Source organism: Eschrichtius robustus, chromosome 13 (assembly GCF_028021215.1).
Source record: "Eschrichtius robustus isolate mEscRob2 chromosome 13, mEscRob2.pri, whole genome shotgun sequence".
NCBI classification, from domain to species: domain Eukaryota; kingdom Metazoa; phylum Chordata; class Mammalia; order Artiodactyla; family Eschrichtiidae; genus Eschrichtius; species Eschrichtius robustus.
Window position 1 is genome coordinate 10,870,858 of NC_090836.1, and position 20,233 is coordinate 10,891,090.

General features: G+C 46.3%; 1 protein-coding gene and 1 long non-coding RNA gene across 2 annotated transcripts; one reads left to right on the top strand and one right to left on the bottom strand.

The window, feature by feature from the left end:
• Nucleotides 1–427: 427 nt before the first annotated feature.
• On the bottom strand, nt 428–15,983 carry GSG1 (germ cell associated 1). Its single transcript, XM_068560459.1, is given in 10 exon segments — nt 428–510; nt 513–632; nt 635–731; nt 733–775; nt 2,612–2,723; nt 3,377–3,529; nt 4,225–4,395; nt 4,682–4,750; nt 5,694–6,012; nt 15,936–15,983. Coding segments are annotated over 10 exon segments (1,215 nt in total).
• LOC137774940 (uncharacterized) lies at nt 14,495–19,897 on the top strand. The gene is made up of 3 exons (XR_011075951.1): nt 14,495–14,725; nt 15,520–15,727; nt 19,802–19,897. It is a non-coding gene; the product is annotated as an uncharacterized lncRNA (long non-coding RNA).
• The last annotated feature ends 336 nt before the right edge of the window (nt 19,898–20,233 follow it).

Sequence of the window (20,233 nt, forward strand, 5' to 3'; positions counted from 1 at the left end):
TGTGTGGCTTCCAGGAAAAGTCAAGTGCACCACGGAAAGCTGAGCCACCACCAACTACCCACCTCCATTTGTCCAAATCCAGGACAGATGACCAAGTTGGTCGGCCTCTAAAGGGCAGGAACTATATTTTACTCCTCTTTGTATCTCCCAGAACCTGGCATATAACCAACAATCAGAAAAGGCGAGCAGGAACTTCTGAATGAGTGACACGGGGGGCGGGGAGTGGGAGGCGGGAGTGAGACCAAGCTGTGACAGAAAAGGGAGCGAGGGCACTGGGCACCCGGACACACGCCCCCTGGACTTGGACTTTAAATGCCCTTGTTCTTAACCTCTGAAAATCATGCTCAAGAAACAGACTTAGGCTTAAGCACGTGTTGATAACAAAGCAACATGTAGGGCTCAGCCTGCTCTCCAAACCCACTAACCCCTAACACTGTTCTTCCTCTACAGATGACCCGGCCGCCTCTTCCTGCGGCTCCCAGCTGGTCCCGTGTTGAAATTCCTTGTGTGTAGCTCTGAGTAGAAGTCCACTCCTCCGGAGACGGAGCGGACGGGCTGATGGTGGTACTGGGGGTAGCTGGTCAAAGGCCCCTCGGGTGGGCTGTGCACGCCAGCTCCTGAAGGAAACGTAGGTGGTGATGCAGTAGGCAGCTCGGCGGGGCTCCTCTGAAGCTCTTACTGTGCTTGCACTTGAACTCCAGCGCCAGCCGGGTGTATGTGTTGAAGGTGGTTGACAGCTGATGCCATGCAGCAGGTAAAGGAAACCCAGGCCGTGCTAGGGACAAATATACGAAAAAACTGGAATGTAAGACTGACTTCCTTACGGGTTTGAAAGAAAAATACCGGGATCCCTTCCTACTAGTCAGCTAGGCCAATGCCGCCTTAGGGATTTAAGGATCTCATGGTGTTGCCTTCCACCACGTTGCAGGTAAAGAGCTGTGGGCAAGAGGACTGAATTTGGTCTGTCTTAGGGTAGGTTCTGAATGTTTCCTAGTAAAAGACAATGCCTCGTATAGTGTTAAAGTCAGGCTAGGATTTTAACAGATTCATTTTCACTGCACTGATTAGCGTAAGTGCTGTGTTCTTTCATACCTGGTGGCTTATTTTACGTGTGTGCGTATACACACACACACACACACACACACACACTCACCCCCCACCCTGCCACACAATTTTTTGGACGGTTGTTTCCCAAGCTACAGTTACCCTTGTATAATCTCCAAGATTCCATAGACCTGTAGCTCAGCTGGACACAGTGGACACAGCCCGAGGCACTACATCCCTCCTTTCCCTGACACACATACTTCCTGCCAGATACCTCTTCCATCTTCCTTGGTTTTGCACCTAGCTGTCTTAGGGTCCACAAGGTTGAGCCTCTGATAGGCATTCAGGAAACACTGACTACACGTCTAGAGGTATTATTATAGGTTGCTCTAGTGGAATTTGCCTACTATGGAAACAATGTGGTTCTTGGCTTACGGGAGTTTGTAAAGGATGGAAGAGATGCTGGAGATGAAGAGAAGCTGGATGGATTCAACAAAGAGGAAAAGACACCAGGGAACTGTATCAAACACATTCCTAAAAACTGGGGAAGTCAAACCCCTAAGTCTTCCATGATCATGGGAAGCCCAGGACACCAGGGGTGGTGTAGGTCAGGGGGGTGGTATTTCACGAGGCCAAGTGATGGGAGTTTTGAAGTCTGAGCTCTGCAGTTGAAATGCCCAGAATGGCTTGAAAATGGATAAAAGGTGAGAAACGATGAGTCTGGAAAATGAGCTAAACTGATAGGGTGGCTGATGGAGAGATCAAAGGCCCCTGAATCCAATAGCACATATTACACCACCGTGAGAAAAGGGGATGAGATCCTGCGACGGACATATATAGGCTTCCATATGCCTCTTTGGCACGGACTGTCTTTCCAGCGCTGTTAAGTGCTTAGCACTCGGCCCAGGTGGTTCATGTAGGTCCAAGTCAGCACCTGTGCAGTGAATGGAGAGCGATCCTCAAGGGAGAAGGTGAGGAACCCAAACAAAGGGGGTGTTTCCCTTGAAGGTGTGTGTTTCATCATGGTTGGTGCTTCCCTCTTAAGAGAAATCTAAACTAACTGAGCCCTCAGTTCTTTAAGGGTTAGAGAGAGACCGGTAGGGGAAGTTTCATTTCTATCACAGTTTGATGGAATAAGAATGGAAACAGGATGAAGTCACTCTTCGTCACAGGAGAAGAGTGAGCCATTCACAGGAATGGACTCCAATCCAGATTGCAAGGCTGATTCTTCATTTCTGTGTCTCCCAATACCTTGAATCATAAAGTATATAAAACAGAGAGCATCATTTCTGTAAACCATGCAAAATTAGTCTCACTTCCCAAGGGCGTCATATGTATCAGGTGAAGAAGCACTTGTTACAGCTTTATCAGCAGAAACAATAAGCCCGAGGAATCCACTCTGTACCTCCTCAGAAGGTGGGGAGGGAATGGGTGTGGGATGCTGGTCCAGCCCTCTGGGTGACTCATGCACATCTGGGATGAGGGATGAAGAGAAGGCAGAAGGACACAGAGCAAGCCTCTAGTTGAGGTGGACCAGGGAAGAGAAGAAAGGTGGAGGAGCACCTACTAAAAGGCCCAGCCACGATTCCGAGCATGGGGCCTCCAGTCTTCTGGACCCAAGTTGGCCGTTGCTTGGAAGACTTGTGAATACATCACACGGCCCGCCATCCCCAGAAGCCCTACAGAGGAAACAGGAAAGCAGCTCCCTTAGAGGCAGGCTGGCATTGCCATGTACAGGGAACACGATTCGGGAGCAACGTCCTCATTTGGCAGCAGGTACAACCTGTGTCGAGGCGTTCCATTACCCCGATGCCACCACATTCCAGGGAGACTACTCTGCAATGGGGGCTTCTCCCTGAAGGCATATTTGCAGTCGCTTCCCCAGATGTTTGGTTTCAAGCTGTGGGAACATTTCTGAGTCAATGCTGCACACAGGCTGCTGCTCTCTTTACTTCTTTCCCACCTGTATCCCTGTCCTTCGTCTACACGCATCTCTCACTTTGTCCAACAGAGCGTGGAAAAGCTGTGTGTATGTCATGACTCAAAAGTAAACCAGACTGTATTGTACATAATGAGAAAACTTAAATGAAAGTGAAAAATAAAAAGAGCCTAGAGAGAAATCATTTAGCAAAGGACATGATGATCTAATACAACATTTCACATGTTATTTCAATTTAAAATTAAAGACGCCTGTGCTGTTGTCTCCTGGCTCCATTCTTGAGACTGCCTTGGGGCTCCTTCTTCCCTTGGGACAGAGACTCCAGCCTTTCGGCTAGTGCTTCAAAGGCAGCAGAGGACACCCACCCTCCTCTCCAGCTCTGGAGATGCTCACCTGACAAGACGGAGAAGATGGCGGTGAAGGTGCTGAGCTTGAGGCCACAGCCGGGGTTCCCCGTGAATAGCAAGTCCATCAGTAGCAGGAGGAAGCTGATGAGTTCAAGTCCGATGTAGACGAATTGGACTCCCAGTGATAAGCACAGGATCTCTGTCAGAAACCAGAGGAAGAAGAACCCTCACCCTGACAGTTAACTAACTGAGCCGGCGGTGAACAAATGCTGCCCATGAGAAGTGGAGAGCCTCGTAGCACCAGAGGAGGAGACAGAGCTGAAAGCAGCTGGGACAGCCCTTAACCTGGGGCTCTGTGTTCTCACTCTGCTCAGTACCCAATACATAGCCAAGTACGCTTGATTGACTGTAAATACTCTTAGGGAGGTTTGAGAAGAAATCATCCAAGTTTCACCAAATCTTGCAGGGATATGACTTTGCTAGTTATCATTTTTGTTTCTCCTTTGTTTTAAAGTTTAATTTTGGACCAATCCATTTTGTTTCTCTTCTTCCTCCCCCCCATCCCCACCCCCGCCTTGCCCTCTTTGACCCCCTTCTTTCTATGTTACAATAAAATTATCGGGGAAAAAAAAGAAAAAGGAAAAACCCAAGCTTTCTACATGGTTACTTGGCAACTGGAGTAGGTTAGAGCTGTTGGTGGATTTCTATTTGTGGACTTTATTTGTCCCTGCTGTTCCTATTTTGCATTCCTGCATAGGAATGAGAGTCAGCCTAGCAGGAGTTTGTGTCACCCTATAGGGCTCAGAAGAAGAGAAAAGCAAGAGATCACAGTACAGTTTAGATACTCAGAGGCCCAACTCAATGGCAACTAAATTTGTTATCAAAGCCACATACTTGCCCCAAGCCCCAAGGGAAGCTGGGGGACGAAAGCCTTCTCCATCAACCGCTTCCCTCCAAATCGGAGAGTGGGGTGACATGGGCCTTGCAACGTGGCAAATTCCAGTAGTCCTTTCTCACCTCTCTCGGTTGGTGGTGTGAGTTCAAGGAAACTTCGGCACCTCTCCCCTGAAACAGACAAGGTACAAGGCGATGAGGTGTGGCCCTGGACAAGGGATGCAGACTTTTCCCCAGTCCCATCCCAGGTACCGCTCCATTTGGTCCTACACAGGCCTGCCCAGCAGGTGGTAGGCAGGCAATGAATGTCTCTTTGGAAGCAGGGAAGGATGTATGGATGGATGAACAAAATAGGCCAGAGTCATCCAAGATGAATTTCTCTCTCAAGTCCTGATAATGAAGAGTACACTTCCCTGAGTCACCCCGGGGAATGTTCCCAGCATTGGTTCACCAGCACCTTTTTCTCCTGCTGTACCACTGGCCTGCAGGGCTCTAAATTGTTTCCGGGACTGGAGTTGGAGCAGTGCTAAGTGGCAGAATAATAACTCAAGTGTAAATGTAAATACACACGAATTATAATCCTGTCCCATCTCCTTTTCCCCTTAGCCTAAATCGGGGGAAGCAGCAGATTGCAAATTGTACACAGTTCTGGGCTTTAGAAAACTTCACGACCAGGGGAATCTTTGCATGCTTTGAGCAGGGAGGAGGGGGTGTCCTCAACCCCACTGCTCCCCACCCAAGGACGACCCTTACCTAACGGGCTGGCACAGCGCCTGCTTTGCGAGTGTGAGACCCAGCGGCATGAGACCTGGGAGGGTCCGTCTGGGTCCACCTTCCACAGTCTAGTTATCCCCTCTGGGCTTCAGTTCTCCTACCTTTTCAATTGTAACAGTAACACTTAGAATGAGAACACCCTTTTGGGGTCTTATTTAAAGGCGATCTACTCTGATCCCTGCATCTCACAAATGAGAAAATCAAGGCCTGTAGGAATGAAGTTCTCCCTATAAGGTCACAGCTGGGCAGAGCCCGGGCTTTTTCTATGATATTCTCCTCGTTTTGTCCAGGCAACTCTAGCTCGCTGGGATGGAAGTTCTCATAATGTTAAAGGTCTGCATGAGCACAGGGAACTCTACTTCACTTTGCTGTACGGTAGAAACTAACACAGCATTGTAAAACAGCTCTACCCCAATTAAAAAAAAAAAAAAAAAAAAAGTCTGCATGAAACCCTTTAAGGGTAATGCTATTTGAAACCAGCGAGACTGGAGGTGAAACGCCAGATGGATGGACTTTGGACCTTATTACGAGGGAGTCTGATGGGGAAGGGACACAGTGCAGAGTGGGGAGACCCCGAGGCGGAGGTGAGGCCCGGCGGGGGCGAGTGAGGGCCGTACAAAGACTCCCACTGATTCTTTGCCCGCATGAGATCCCTGGTGGGGAAAAGCTATCAGGTGGGTGGGGTGAGGGGCCACCTGGGTCTTCCACGATTTCCTCACAGGAGAGCCACATGCCACTCCGGAAGGCATGGAAGGTGAAGCGGTCATCCCCAGTCTCCCAGCTGTATTGTGCCACCTCCTGGGATGGTGCATTGGCACTGCTCCCATGCAAGGGCACCGGCACATCAACGCACTTGGCTGGCAGACCTTTCCCGCACAGGGGCTTGGGCACCTTCTGTATGCCCACAGACCAGTAGTTGCTGAGCAGGGGTGCTGTGGAGAGGCTGAGTGACAGCATGTTGAGGAAGGCAGATAGGCATGTCCATTGGTCAGAAACGGCCTTCGGGAGCTCCATCTGTAACAGACAAACACAAGAGCGGAGCCCGATTTCAGAGCTTCCTCGGAGATGAGTGCCCTCCCCTGCGGTTCCCTAAGCTCGAGCCACTTTCCTCCAAAAAGACGGGCACAACGAGCCACTGGGAGTTTTCTCCAAGTAGCCGTGAGGCAGCTCGGGCTCCAGGAGTGGCCCAGAGTAGGCACCGTAGTGATGATGTTCATTTAAGCCGGACCTTATTATATTAAAACGCTTATTGGGGATAATCTGAATAAGCATCAGATAATAATGAGATTAAGCCACTGAGCTAGTATCTATCTGGTTGAGAAAAAGAATTGGGAGCTCTCCAAATGCTCCTGCTGGTAATTTTTGTCTTCATTGAAAGGTAGCAGCACTGACTTGTGGAGGTATTTGTTATTGCGACAACGGAAGTTTTGGATGTCTTCCTCCCTGCGTTAGATTCCTCTGAGAGGAGTAAAGGGGCATATATCCTATCAACGAATGTTAAAGGGGATCATCCCTGGGGGAGCAGATAGAGGCACTGGGCCCTTGAGGATAAGAGGGCAGTGGGCCAACTGGGATGGGGGGATGCTGTGAACTTTGGAGAGGAGAGGAAGCTGTGGGTTCTCAGAGAGGTGGCGATATGGGTCCAGCTTCCATCCACTGCCCCTGAGATGACAGAATCTCAAACGCCAGCTGGCTGCATGGTACCCATGGAGGCTGGACGCCGAGTGCTGTGACCTTGGAGACACGGGACGGTGCCCTTGGTGGGTGGACAAGGAACGCGCAGGGCCGGGCCCACAGCCTGATGCAGCCGCAGTGCCTGACTCCTGGGGGTAACCCAGTGCGTGGCTGCAGAATGAACGTGGCCCGGCTAGCTCTGGCTGGAGCCCCTGACCTCGTCATTTTTAGCCTAAGAGAAGAGAAGGGCGGGCTGAAAAAGTCCACTATTAGATATTTCAGTGTTGGGGAGTGGTGGCTTGGAGCCAGATTTAAGCTGATTTAGAAAAATAAAGAAATCTGACAGGTCTCAGATTTTGAGACCTTTGCATTACGAAGCAGTTTGTACTGTTATATTAATACATACCGAATGGAGAAGAAGCCCATACTTAGTTGCTGACAGACACTTCTTAAAGTAAACCATCTTGAGCTTTCTAGGCGATCGCTCATATCAGAATTAATCAGACCCAAATCTGCTTAGCTTAAGAGATGTAAATAAAACCATAGCTAAATGAGACAGGCCCATCTCCTCTCATCGCCTCCAGCTTAACATTTTCTACATTAAACAGGGAACTTTCTCTTAGAAACATAACAGTTTGTTCTTCAAACTGTTATGTCAGTGCATACCACAGACAAAGTGCAGGGTTTTTTTTTTATGGCAATAAGAAATATACCAGATTCACATGTATATAAAAAGCCAGTAAGCAAAACGTATGATGAAACAGCTTCTGAAAAACAATTTGCTAATATGATTTTTTTTAAGCACTCAACAAATTAACTCCACCAAGAATTTTCTGGGTGACCATGATGAGGACTCAAAAGCCATGGCATCCGGAAGGGGGATGATCTTATATTGCCAGATACGGGAGTCATTATGAGGCCCCCTTCTTCCTGCAAAAGAATGTTTTATTCTTTTTTTTAGTTATGAAAATCCTATTGGCTTTTGTCATTGTTCTGTTACTATGAGTTAGTTATCCTTTCTATTTTTATATCCACTGCTTGACTAGGAAAATAGACTTCAAGGTAAAACATCTTCATCAATCATCCTGTATAAAAGTAGAACTAAGGATTTATGCAATTCTACATTTTCGACAACTTTATTTTCAATCACTTATGGCTTGGAGATTTATCTACTATCACATCACATCAGATTTTAATTCTACTCTCAATCCATTTCAGATCATATATATTTGTAAGTTATTCTTCAGGTTATTCCAAAATAAGAATAATGAACCCCTCGCCACAGTACGACCACTTTGTAGCAGCACTAAGGTGACAACCAAATTAAGGAATTGAGAAGCAGAGAATGAAAAAGAGCTTAGAATGAAGCCCAGAGAGGTTGTTTCCAGGAGTGTCCACCAAGGACAGACTCAAGGAGCCTCATTTAAGAATTATCTTGATCATCGAATGAGAATCCATTCAACAGTATTTTCAAGAATTATCTTCGACACCCGCAGTGCCATGCCCTGCATCACATATTTTATTCCTCCCCCCAAAATATGCCTTTTCTCACTAGGATCCAGATACTTTTTGAATTGGAAGAACAATCTAATTTGGCAACGGTTTCCTTAAGGGGATCATGGAGAAGTAGCAGCCAGAAGACAAGTTCTGTCTTTGCATGTACTGATAAGCCCCAAGCCAAGGGGACTCTTTACTCTCTAGAAAAGGGACAGAGTGTGGCTTCCCTGCTCAGATCACTAGGAAGTACACAGATGTGAAAATGTCAGTAATTCTTCCATTGACGTAGGTTAACAGAAAACCCTGAGATTTAATATAGGCTAGTAAGGAGAGCAAATTGATGAGACTGGCACATCTCTTAAAAGAATCAGGCGCAAAACAGCTATGGAATCTATGTTCTGAGTAATAAGAGAGGGAAGCTGGTTACCTTGGCCATGGTCAGCATCTTGTGGCTTGTCCAGAAGGACTGCAGATGCCATCTGTGCTCCAAATCCCTTTGGTTTAGTGTTGAAAGAAGGAAAACTCCCTTTCCACCCTCCTCCCTCCCCCTCCCACCCCTCCCCTCTATCTCATATTTTTTTGGAGTACCTCATGATTAAATGCTGCCTTGCAGGGAACTTGGGCATTTAATAATTGACAGTGCAATCATGACCCAGCTGTTCTGGGAGATTACACAGGAGAGCTTGCCAGTGGGGATCTGGGATTCAGCATAAGAAGCAAGAACCTGGACCTCTGCACGTGCAGAGGGAAATTTCTTTAAAGAGTACATGATCACTGAGTTTCCATCTCACTGCCATTCCCTAGGTAACTAGTGTGAATGGACTGGTCTTGATTTTATGGCAGACAAAATATTCCAGAGTCACCATTAGTACAAAATACTACATTCCCTTGTGTTGGGTTTTCCATCCCTTTAATAAACTCTGTGACCTGCAGTGTCAGGGCCTCATGGAGCCATGGGCATGAAAAGGCTTCTTGGTGTCGTGGGTGGTCTCCACCGTCCAGTTAGCGATATTAGTAAGGATTAGTACAACATCCTGAGACCGTCAGAGCGTTAGATAGGGTTGGGGGTGAGGATGCAGTTGGAGGAGGGTTGGAGAGAAATAAATCCCAGGATCAGCAATGCTATAGCTATCTACCATTTCTCTCCCAATCTTTGGGCAAAGGGATAAAATTTTTTATTTTTTAAAAAATCATTTCTAAAACTTAAAAAAAAAAAAACGAATCTGGCAAATCAATAAGGGTTTGATTGCATCTCTTCTTGCCGTCAGTCCCCTAGAAGTACAAATTGTGCTTTCTGTACTCAAAAATTGTACCAAGTGGGATGAGAAGGCGGGAAGACTGCTGTGAGTTCATCCTCCTCCCCTTGACAGATACTCTTTCTTCCTGGAATGTCTTCTCTTTTACCTGGTGATCTGCTTCTCATCAAGATTAATAAAAGTCACTCATTCTTTAAAAATGTTGCTTCCTGGGGCTTCCCTGGTGGCGCAGTGGTTGAGAATCTGCCTGCCAATGCAGGGGACACGGGTTCGAGCCCTGGTCTGGGAAGATCCCACATGCCGCGGAGCAGCTGGGCCCGTGAGCCACAATTACTGAGCCTGTGCGTCTGGAGCCTGTGCTCCGCAACAAGAGAGGCCGCGATAGTGAGAGGCCCGCGCACCGCGATGAGGAGTGGCCCCCGCTCGCCGCAACTAGAGAGAGCCCTCACACAGAAATGAAGACCCAACACAGCCATAAATAAATAAATAAATAAATACTTAAAAAAAAAAAAAGTTGCTTCCTAAGAACAGTTCCCTTTGCTTTGTCCTTGTCACACTGTACCCCTCCCATGACGCTTTCTATATTCCATTCTAATTGTTTGCCTTGACTGTAAAGTCCTCAACGGCTGCTGCTTGTTCAAGAGCAGTAGGTCTCAATTCTGACTGAGCATCAGAACAATCTTTGCAACTTTGGAAGATATGCAGATTCCTGGGCTCCATCCTGAGCTGCCATTGTGGTTCTGGGGTGAGGCCCAGGAATCTGTAATTTTAGAAAGGTTTTGGTACCCAACCAGGGATGGACTTCTGGTTTCCGGTTCTGCATGTGAGGACCTTGGGAGTCACCACTCTGACCAAAAAACAAGTAAGAAGCTGAACAGACTGAAAACTATATAGTCAGGGGATTAATGTACCATAAAATCACACCTCTTTGATTCACTTTGGGCTGACATTTAATGAAAGCCTCTCTACCCTGCCCCGCCCTTCTGCCACCTCGTCCAGATTTGCCACCAACCAAGTCATGGTCTTCCCATCCTATGTTTGTGCAGTTGGTTTAGGGAATCAAAGGCAGGCTTCCCTCGGAGCATTTGAATTGGCCCACACTCCAGCCAAATGAGTCTGTCACCGGATATGTTCTCTACTCTTAACAGCACGTTTTACACATGTCCTTCTGTCCAGGCATGATGTCTGTATCACCCAAATGGCCCTTTCTTCACGGTGACAGAACTCCCTCTCTTTTGGGAGGAGGGAGCAGGGATGCTTGTGGTCACTTTTTACCCCTGAATTGGCTGTTGGTCTCTAGGCTGCAGTTTTCATCTCAACGCTGGGGGGCACTATCTCCCCATATTTTCCCTCTCCGGACACAAGTTTCCCCCACCAGTTGGCAAAGGTGGGTGGAGGTGGCTGCCCGCTGGGCAGGCTGGCACTCATGCTTTTTCTTCTTCCCTTGGCCTCCTCCCCACACACGAATCTATAGAAGCCGTGCGTCAGCCTTCTGGAATTCAGGGCTCAGAAAGAACTCTGAGGCCATCCAGCTGCTCCCCTGAGGACATCTTGTAAGACTGTTTGCTGTGGCACATTTTTTTGTGTGGCCAGTTTTAGTTTTCAGTAACTCAATAGGTCCTCATATACTTCCCATGGGAAATACAACTCCGCAGTAACAGAAAATACTGTTAGCCAATGTTTCCTGATGAGTTTTGCGCACATTTTCCCCTACTTAATCGTATCCTCATTCCCTTTCCACCCCAGAACAGTGAGCAATTCTTTTCCTTTCTCTCTGCTTCCACCCTTCAAATACTTGGAGACACTTCTCATATCCCGCTTGAGTCACCGTTTGGCACAGTACTCTGTCTTTGGGTTTTTATTGCCTCTGCTCATAAACCGTGCGCCCTGTGTCTTAATAGCCCGAAGTGTGCCTTCTCCAGGGAAAAGGGGATGGGAGTGGCAGAGTCTCAGGTGGGTCACATGAGGAGGTCTGGAGGTGGATTTCGAGAGTGTAGCTGATGAAACCTCAGCTTTGTGGTCCCCCACTTACTCAGGCCCCTTCCAAGATGCTGTCACCTAATTTGTACTTGTCATTTTGTATTATTTTTCTTAAAGAGGGCTTCTCAAATTATATTATTTTAGCCCTTCCCAAAGCCTGAATCTACCCCTTAGGAGGCTGTGCATTTAGTGTGTGTGCTTGGCTGGCTGGCTGGCTCCTAGCTGTGACCAATGTTGAGACCACCCCCCTTCCCTCCCCAAGGACCCTGGGCCACAATGTCTAATTTCCTCTTTTTGACAAAACATGAGTTTCTCTGCCTGGCCACAAAAATCAGAGCCCAGCATCCCACTCACTTCCTTTCATTGTAATTTGGGCATGTTAATCTTTTTTTTTTCTTCTCTTAGGACAGAAAAAGTAATCACTAGTCAATGCCACATAAATATAATTTGGTTAGGCTCAGAAGCTCATGATTCAAGACAGATGAGAAGATTCCGCATCTCAAAACAATATTGAACTTTTGTGTGTTGGACTTTTACCATCTCAGGGTTGACCTCACAGGGATGTATGTGCGACTGAACATTTACGACATCACAAAGCCAAGGGCTGGGACTAACCTAGTCTTGCTAAGGTCTTAAGTCGCCACGCCCTGCACTGTGCAAAACCACATTTACTAGGTATGAATGAAGAGAAACTGGTCTTGGGACACCCACACTTACTTTGTAAACAGGAATTCAGTTTGCTTTGTGATTACGCTGAAGGTTAGAAGTGATTAAAACAATGGGTAAGAATGCTGAGATGTTGAGCAGTGGAAGATTGTATAGCACACCACTTCCCTCAGGTCCAAGCCTGGGGCTACAGGGTCCCCATTTTTTTTTTTTTTTTTTTTCATATATCCATTCTGGCATTTTGTCCCAAGAGAGGTTTGTTTGGGACAGATAGTAGTATCTCTGTCCTTCTCCCAGGAGTCAGATTTCTGACCCAGGCCCTGTTAACTAACTCCTTTCTGTTACTCAGTAGACAAAAGGCTGGAATGAAGAGTAAATGTTTTGGTTGTCACTGGCTCTGATCTACACTGCCCTGTTCTCTGTTCCAGCGTGTTCTACTGTGTGCCTCTCTCATGTAACTCATCATGTGGTTTACTTAGCTGTTCTGCCCACTTGACTAAGCTTCTAGATACAGTAGCAACTATGCTTTATTCATTGTTGATCCTCAGAGCCTAGCCCTAACAGCCACAAATGAATGGAATGAATGAATTAAGTGTGAAATGGAAACCAGGCTCATGAATACAATTAGAATACAATTAGGAAGACTATGGGTGAAGATAAGATAACGAAGAAAGGTGTTCAAACAGCCTTCTATTGTAGAGGAAACACGAATCCTCCTGCTTCACATACAGAAGAGCAGTGAGAAGCTAAAAAGAGGGTCCACAGGTCCACAGAAACACCCTATGCCTTTCTACACAGATGCACCCAGAGTTTCATCAAACAGACCCTCTGCCAATACATTTCCTCCCACCTGTGGAAACATTCCTGCTGTTTGACCAGCCAAGCCCAGAAAACAGCAATGATCTCATGAACCAGTATTATCTTCAGTTCACAGACACCAGGGTACAGTCAGATTGCTCACAAGCCAGTGACAGATTGGAAATGTTATGTCCTTTCCCAAGCTCGTTGATTCCCCACTGACTGGAGCCCTTTAGGCTGACATATCTTGGAACGGTTTGAGCTTTCGAAGCTCTAAATTACAATTTTTACTTCAGTGCCTGACATGTGACTCATTTATTAACGAAGATAAAGAAGGTTCACACAGGACATTTTTGATATCTGCCTCCCAGCCCTAAAGGGAAGACTAATGCCGCTAAAATGCCCATGCCGAGTATCCAAAATACTAATACCACTCTAGGACACTGAGCTCTGGGATTTCCTAGCGTCAGGTTAATTCTCATGTAACCATGCTTTATGTCCACATGACCCTAGGGGCTCACAGAATAAAAAACGACTCCTGTCTTCCTAACATGGGTCCTGGAGTTTTGGGAACACCTACTTATGTGCAGTGGGAAGGCCCAAAGAAAAGCATCTGGGGGCCTCTCCTCTCTCTGTGCCTTTTCCCTTTCCGCTTTTTAATGGAATTGTTTGAGGGCTTTTGCTAATGCAGTCATTTCCAGGAGAGGAAGCCGCCTTTCTTCCATGCCGCAAGCAGCTGGAGTGAATCAGAGGGGCAGCCCATCCGCACATCCTGTGGGGCAATCGCTCACGCTGGGGTGACAGAGCCCTCGTGGCCTGCTTGGGGAGGGGGTGAGGGTGGTGGTGGTGGTGGTGGGGGGGGGTCTCGGGGACCGACGGGTGGGGCGGGGGGTCTAACGCGAGAAACCTCTCGAGGGGTGCTTAGGGCGCGGCCCCGGGCGGGCAGCACTGGGCTGCCCCGTTTCCTTCCCGCGTGCGCCCCCCTCGTCCCTTCCTCTCCTGCCCTCTTCTCCTACCCCCCGGCAGCCGCGAGGCCCGAGCATAGGCGAGTCCCCGCCGCCACCCCGCAGCCCCCTCCCTCCCGGAGTAACACCCCAGCCCAAGGTTTACTACACCTCCCGGTCGCCTAGCAGCGGGCGCGCGTTGCCATGGCGACGCGCGGGCGCGTGCTTTGAATTGTTTGGCTAGGCTCCGCCCAGCGACCGAGCGCCAGGAGGTCCCGAGCGGGTGGGGCGCCCCGCCAGGGCCCTTCGGGCTGTCCATCTTCCTGCGGGGACCGGAGCGGCCGCCCGGGGGCCCTCCCAGGCGGGGCGGGCGGAGGGAGTGCGGAGACCCTGCCCATCCCCTGAATTCCGAACACAGGCTGGTGGGCCGAGGGTCGGGAGGAGCCGGGTACCGTGGAATCCAGTTAAGGCTTTCCCCGCCCCCTGCCCTTCCCCTGAACTTACTCTCCCGGCTCCAGTTCTGCAGGAAGGCCGTGCCTTTGCCTCATTTCGTGGGTCCAAGAGGCTAAACTTCGGGGCCACGAACCCTCAGCAGATCTGAGTTCTAGTCACTGCTCTACCCACGACACCAGGACGGGACTAAAGATTTTGGCCAAGTTCCCTAATCTCCCCGAGCGACTGTTTTCTTAGAGGCGAATTAGAAAGAGTTTGACCTTCACGGTTCTGCTGTGAAGATCAAAAGCGGTGGAGTGAACGTGGAAAGGAAGAGAAGGACCCCGTCCGTGTCTTGGACGGCTTACCAGTCCCTCCACAGACATTTAATCCTCACAACCAGCCCGAAGGAGAGGCGGCCGCTCCGTCTAGACGCGAGTCAGATTCCCAGAGGCTGACTCGCTCAAGGCCACAGCGCTGGTAAATATTGGAAACGTCCTGAGCCATGGCCTGGCCTCCCCGCAGCAAAGGGGAGGCCCAGTCACCTTAACCATCGCCCAGATTGAGGCCCAGTTAGGAGAACGCACACAGAATGAGGCGATGGATTGCGTACTTTAAACTTCACGGGTTTATACCGATAAACAGACTCTCCCATATTTCCTCTGTATCTCTCCTCATAGACGGACAAAATGTTTTTTCACTGTGGCTGGCTTTCCTGTCCTATGCCTGTCCACTTCTGAGGGTTCTCTTATTTGTGATCTATTCACTTAGGGAGCTTCTGAACCAGGCAAGCGGGCTGAGCCCACCATGAGCTCTTCTCCGCGGCCCCAGAAGGGTCTCTTTCCTAGAACCCGTCCTATCCTTTCTTCTGAGATCCCTAAATTCCAGCCCATGAACAGCACACCACATTGCTCTGTGTGTTTTATTTCTCTGGCTAATTGTAAGCTTCATTTTTCTTTCCTGAGAAAGGCAAGATATGGGAGAATGAACATTGCCTTTTTTTGTTAGTAACCCTGAGAGCTGCAGTTTGGTAGTTCCCAACTTTCTCAAAATGGGAGGCAAGTCCCTTCCAGATGTGGGTTCTACCCTAAACAAGCCAAGACATCTTTGCTGGCTGTGAGTGTCTTTCTGGGTCTGGAAGCATTTCTGCAGATTCTTTGAGACCAGAAAGAACCTAAGGTCATGCTGTCCTCCTTAGTTCCAGCAGATCTCCCATCAGAGCTGGCTTTCAGTGGGACCATGGGGCTGCCTCACCATCTCTTTCTGTTCACTAGAGTGATACACATCTTTATCGCTGCCATGGTCGTTGGGCCTTCTACCGGGGACCAGCTTTTGTAACAGGAATCATACAGATGGAGAGGAAAAAAGAAGAGCTAGAAGACGCTAAGCTGCCCTGGGAACAGAGAGGAAAAGTATGATAAGAGTCAAAGGAGGAAGAAATGGAAGTTTTAATGGAAGATGATGAAAAAACAAGAGGCCAAGGTAGGGACATCACCAGGTTTATCCATAAAAACTGGGCTTGAGTAACAAATTTTTACTGCATTTCGGATAATCCTACCATGTGTTCTCAAGCTCCTTACCTTGAGCATGTGAAATAAATTGATGAATTTGTATAACACCTATTACCAATCCAACATTAAGAGTACTATACATGAGATAGTCCTGAGATTTCAGAATTCAAGGTACCTACCTTCTGGGTGAGAGAAACATTTTGAGTCAGCTGAGAGGAATTGCTCATTCACTTTTGAAGTTCTGAGGCCAAGGGGTTTCAGTGTTTCTTCTGCTCTGTCTTAATCGGTTGCATGGGATGAGTATGGAGTTGAAGATGAATCAAGGCCCCTCTTGCCAGCAGAGGGGTCAGGTGGTGTGAGGTGGGCTGGAGATGATGAAGAGGATATCCTGCAGCCAGGACACCCATGTAGGTGGGGCTGGCTGACACAGGAGGCTGCCTCTGTGACATCACAGTGGCAGCAGGGGTCTCCCTGCTGCGCCCTCTGCCTCATCCCCCCACTCTCAGAAGGACTGGGGCCACTCCGGGGGTACCTATCGGAGGCCTGGGTGTCTTCTCTGTCATCTGGATCAGTGCTTTGATTACTATGCATAAGAATCACCTGGGCATCTTAGTAAACGATCAGATTCTGAAGGTTGGGGATGGCTCCCACGTGAAAGTGACCAGACCACATGGGGTTGTAAGACCCTAGACCAGTGCTGACAAAGAGAAATGAGATATGACGTAATTTAAAATTTTCTAGTAGCCACATTAAAAAAAGTAAAATGGACACACACCCTGAAATACAACAATGATATCTTATGCAGTGCTGTCGTCAAAGTCAAATGCAGTCCTCCCCCAAACGATAAAGTTGGGTTCAATGGAAAAATAATTTACACTGTTTCCATTTTTATTCATTTATTTTTATTTATTTATTTATTTACTATTTTTGGCCACATCTTGCGGCATGCAAGATTTAGTTCCCTGACCAAGGATTGAACCCATGCCCCCTGCACTGGAAGCTCGGAGTCTTAACCACTGGACCGCCAGGGCAATCCTGCTTCCATTTTTGAAATTTCAATTAAAATGAAATAAAATTAGAAATCCAGTGCCTCAGTTGCACTCCGCTGAGGGCTTTGAGGACTGCGTAGCTGCATGTGGCTAAACTGGGCTACTGAACATCTCAGCTCTAGACCATTCCCAGAAAAGACAGTGATGTACAGAAATTAGCACTCTAAAGGACTAGTACCTGGAAACTAGTAGGTGTTCACTAATATTATTTTAAGAAGTACATAATGAGGATTTGGGGGCTGTTAACACTGAGACGTAACTCTGAGGCTTGAAGAGAGTTTTCCAGCCAAGGGTCTGGCTGGGGACTTTCTGCCCTGTGAAGTGTCATGTTCAGTCCACCTCTGAGCTTTTACTTGGGGACCCCTCACTGGGACTCCTTTTTCTTCCTTGTCACCCCACGTAAATCCTACATGACCTTCAGGGCACACAATTCCAACCTCAATTCAGCCAAAAGTCTTGCCTTGTTATTCTAGCCCTCATTTCTCTCCCTTGCCTTTGAGCTTGCATAGCATGGATGGTCCAGCTGCACTATGGGAGCTTCTTTCCGTGGGCTCTTGTGCTGCTTGCTATGCTTCAGGTGTGTTAGCCTGTCTCTCTCATGAGATTCTAAGCTGCTGGAGGACAGACCTACTTCTTTACTTTTATTGTGCTTAATATAGCGTTAAGGGCGTAATAGCTGCTCAATAGATATTATTTGATTTAATGAGCTAAGATACCTAAGTAAATGTCCGAGAGAGAACATCAGGTCTCAAAGTACCAATAACTTGAACAAAAGGAATAACATGCCTCGTTCTTAGAACGTCTCAATTTGATCAAGATGTCGGTTCTCCCTAAGTTAATTTATAAATGTAATGGAACCCTAATACAAATACTAGTGAGCGTTTAAAAAAGAGACAGATTGATATTAAAGTTCCTATGAAAAAACAAATGCCCAAGACTAGCTAGGAAACCACTGGAAAGAAGGAGCTCTGAGGGGGGATTAGCCCTAACATATTAAAGCATGCTAAGCCTCTGTAACTAAAACAATATGGTATTTACTGGTGCATGGCTAGACAAACAGACCAGTGGAATAGAAGAGAAAGTCCAAAAATAAACACAGCTACAAGCAGACATCCAGTATCTGACAAGGGTGATATCTATAATCACTGGGGCAAAGATGATCTTTTAACAAATGGTGTTGGCACAAACTGATAGCCATTTAGAGAAATATAAATTGGATTCATTTGTATACCCTATATAAGAACAAACTCTAAATGAACTAGAGATCTGAATGCAAAAATGAAATTATACAAGTACCAGAAGAAAGCATGGGTAAATTCCTCTACAACTTGGGTGTAAATAAAGGCTTCCTAATGATCTAAAAATCCAGATACTAGATAAAAAAAGATTTATAAGTTTGACTACACTAAAAAACCAAACAAACGAAACAAAGTGGAGGAAAATATTTGTACTACGTATGACAGATAAAAGACTAATATCCCTAATATAGAGAGTAATTTTAAAAATTAAGGGTGGAAAAGGGCCACACTTCCTATAGAAAAGTACAAAATTCAGAAATAGGTGGTTCACAAACAGAGAAATATAAATGGCCCTAAATATATGAAAAGATGTTCAACTTCATTTAAGAGTCATGCAAATTAAAACTATAAAGAAATCATTTCTTATCTGTCAGATTGGCAAAACTATAAACCTTGACAATATACTCTGTTGATGAGGCTGTGAGGAAACAGGTCCTTTCATTCACGGCTGGCAGGAATCCAAAATGGTACCACCCCTGTGGAGGAGAATTTGGCAGTATTTAACAAAACTGCATGTGCTTTATCCCTTGACCACAGAAATCCAACTTCTAGGCATTTACCCTGAAGGTGCACCTCCAACAGTATGAAAATATATATGCACAAAGTTATTCACTGCAGCATTATTTGTAATTGTAAAATATTGGAAACTACCTATATCTCCAAGCATAGGAGATGGGTTGAATAAAATATGGTATATACATGCAATGGAGTACTGTGCAGCTGTATGAAGAAAACCCAAAAAACAAAATAAGGGAGTTTTCTCTGAACTAGTATCAAATGATTTCCAGGAAATACTAACTGAAAAAATGGACAGTACAGAAGAGGATATATAGTATGCCATCTTTTGTGTAAAAAGGGAACGGAAAGGAAACATACATATATCTTATCGTTACCAAAACAAACACAGGAAAGGCAAATCAGAAAGCAATAAACTTGATTACTTACCAGAGGGAGGGGATGGAAGTGATTCAGGAGGGAGTGACACTTCTATGTGAATAATACTTTTAGTATAGTTTGACTTTTGGAAGCATGTCAGTCTTCCACATATTCAAAAATGAAATTAAAACAAGATGGGAAGGGAAAGAAAAGCCTAAAACAAAACAAACTGAAACGAATGAATCCAATTGTATTTCAACCACACTGAAGGAGAAAAAGCAAAAGAAAGAACGAATCTAAGTAACTCATGAACACGTTGTTTGACTATTTATCTTCTGTCTTGGCTGAGGTTGAGTGGAGGAGAATTGTAATCAACTCCCGAACTCTTCTTAGTATATAATCTTATTCATCTCATGGTAAGATGTGTCAAGAAATTTGGAAACTATTTTAGATGTACTGTGGCATTGGGCAAGTGAAGAAATGTGTTAGTGCTATTGGCAGTGAGAAGTCCCGTATGGGAAATGGACATCAAAATGTGGAATGGGGAAGGCAAGAAGGAACCCTGTGGGGCTGGATTGGAATTAGAGGCATCAATGTGAACTCATGATTTCATGTATGTATACATACACACATATGCATTTGTATGTATACATATACGCACACACACACATGCATATGTATGTATACATATACATATATACATATACATGTGCACATAAATATGTATACATGTATATGTATTGTGCATGTGTATGTATATATAATATGTATATAGTATTATGTTTGTATGTATGTATATAAATACGTGTATATTTTTTCTAGCTTTGTCTACTGAAAGGGCCTAGAAGCAGAGACACCCCAGTAGCAATGAGCACCTACAACTCAAATCTTGGCTGCTAATTCCAAGAGCTCCTCAAAGAAATGGCCAGTTCCAGAGCTGGGACAAGGTAGGTACATGATGAGCTTGGAACATTTGGCCAGAAAGTAAAGAAATGCATGAAAAAAAAATGATGAGGGGCATTCACAAGGACACAGCAACCACCTTGAAGGGATTTCTACTGGTTAAATCTGGTACAGTTTGAGCACCAAAATAATTAAGTATAGCATTGAATAATAAACCATTGAAAAAAGTAGGAATTAATAAGTCCCTACTAATAAATATGTAGGCAGATAGATAAACAAATAAATATATAACATTCTATTTTAAAAAGTTGGACTGTGTTCCTAAAAAATGTCAATGTCACAAATGTGACC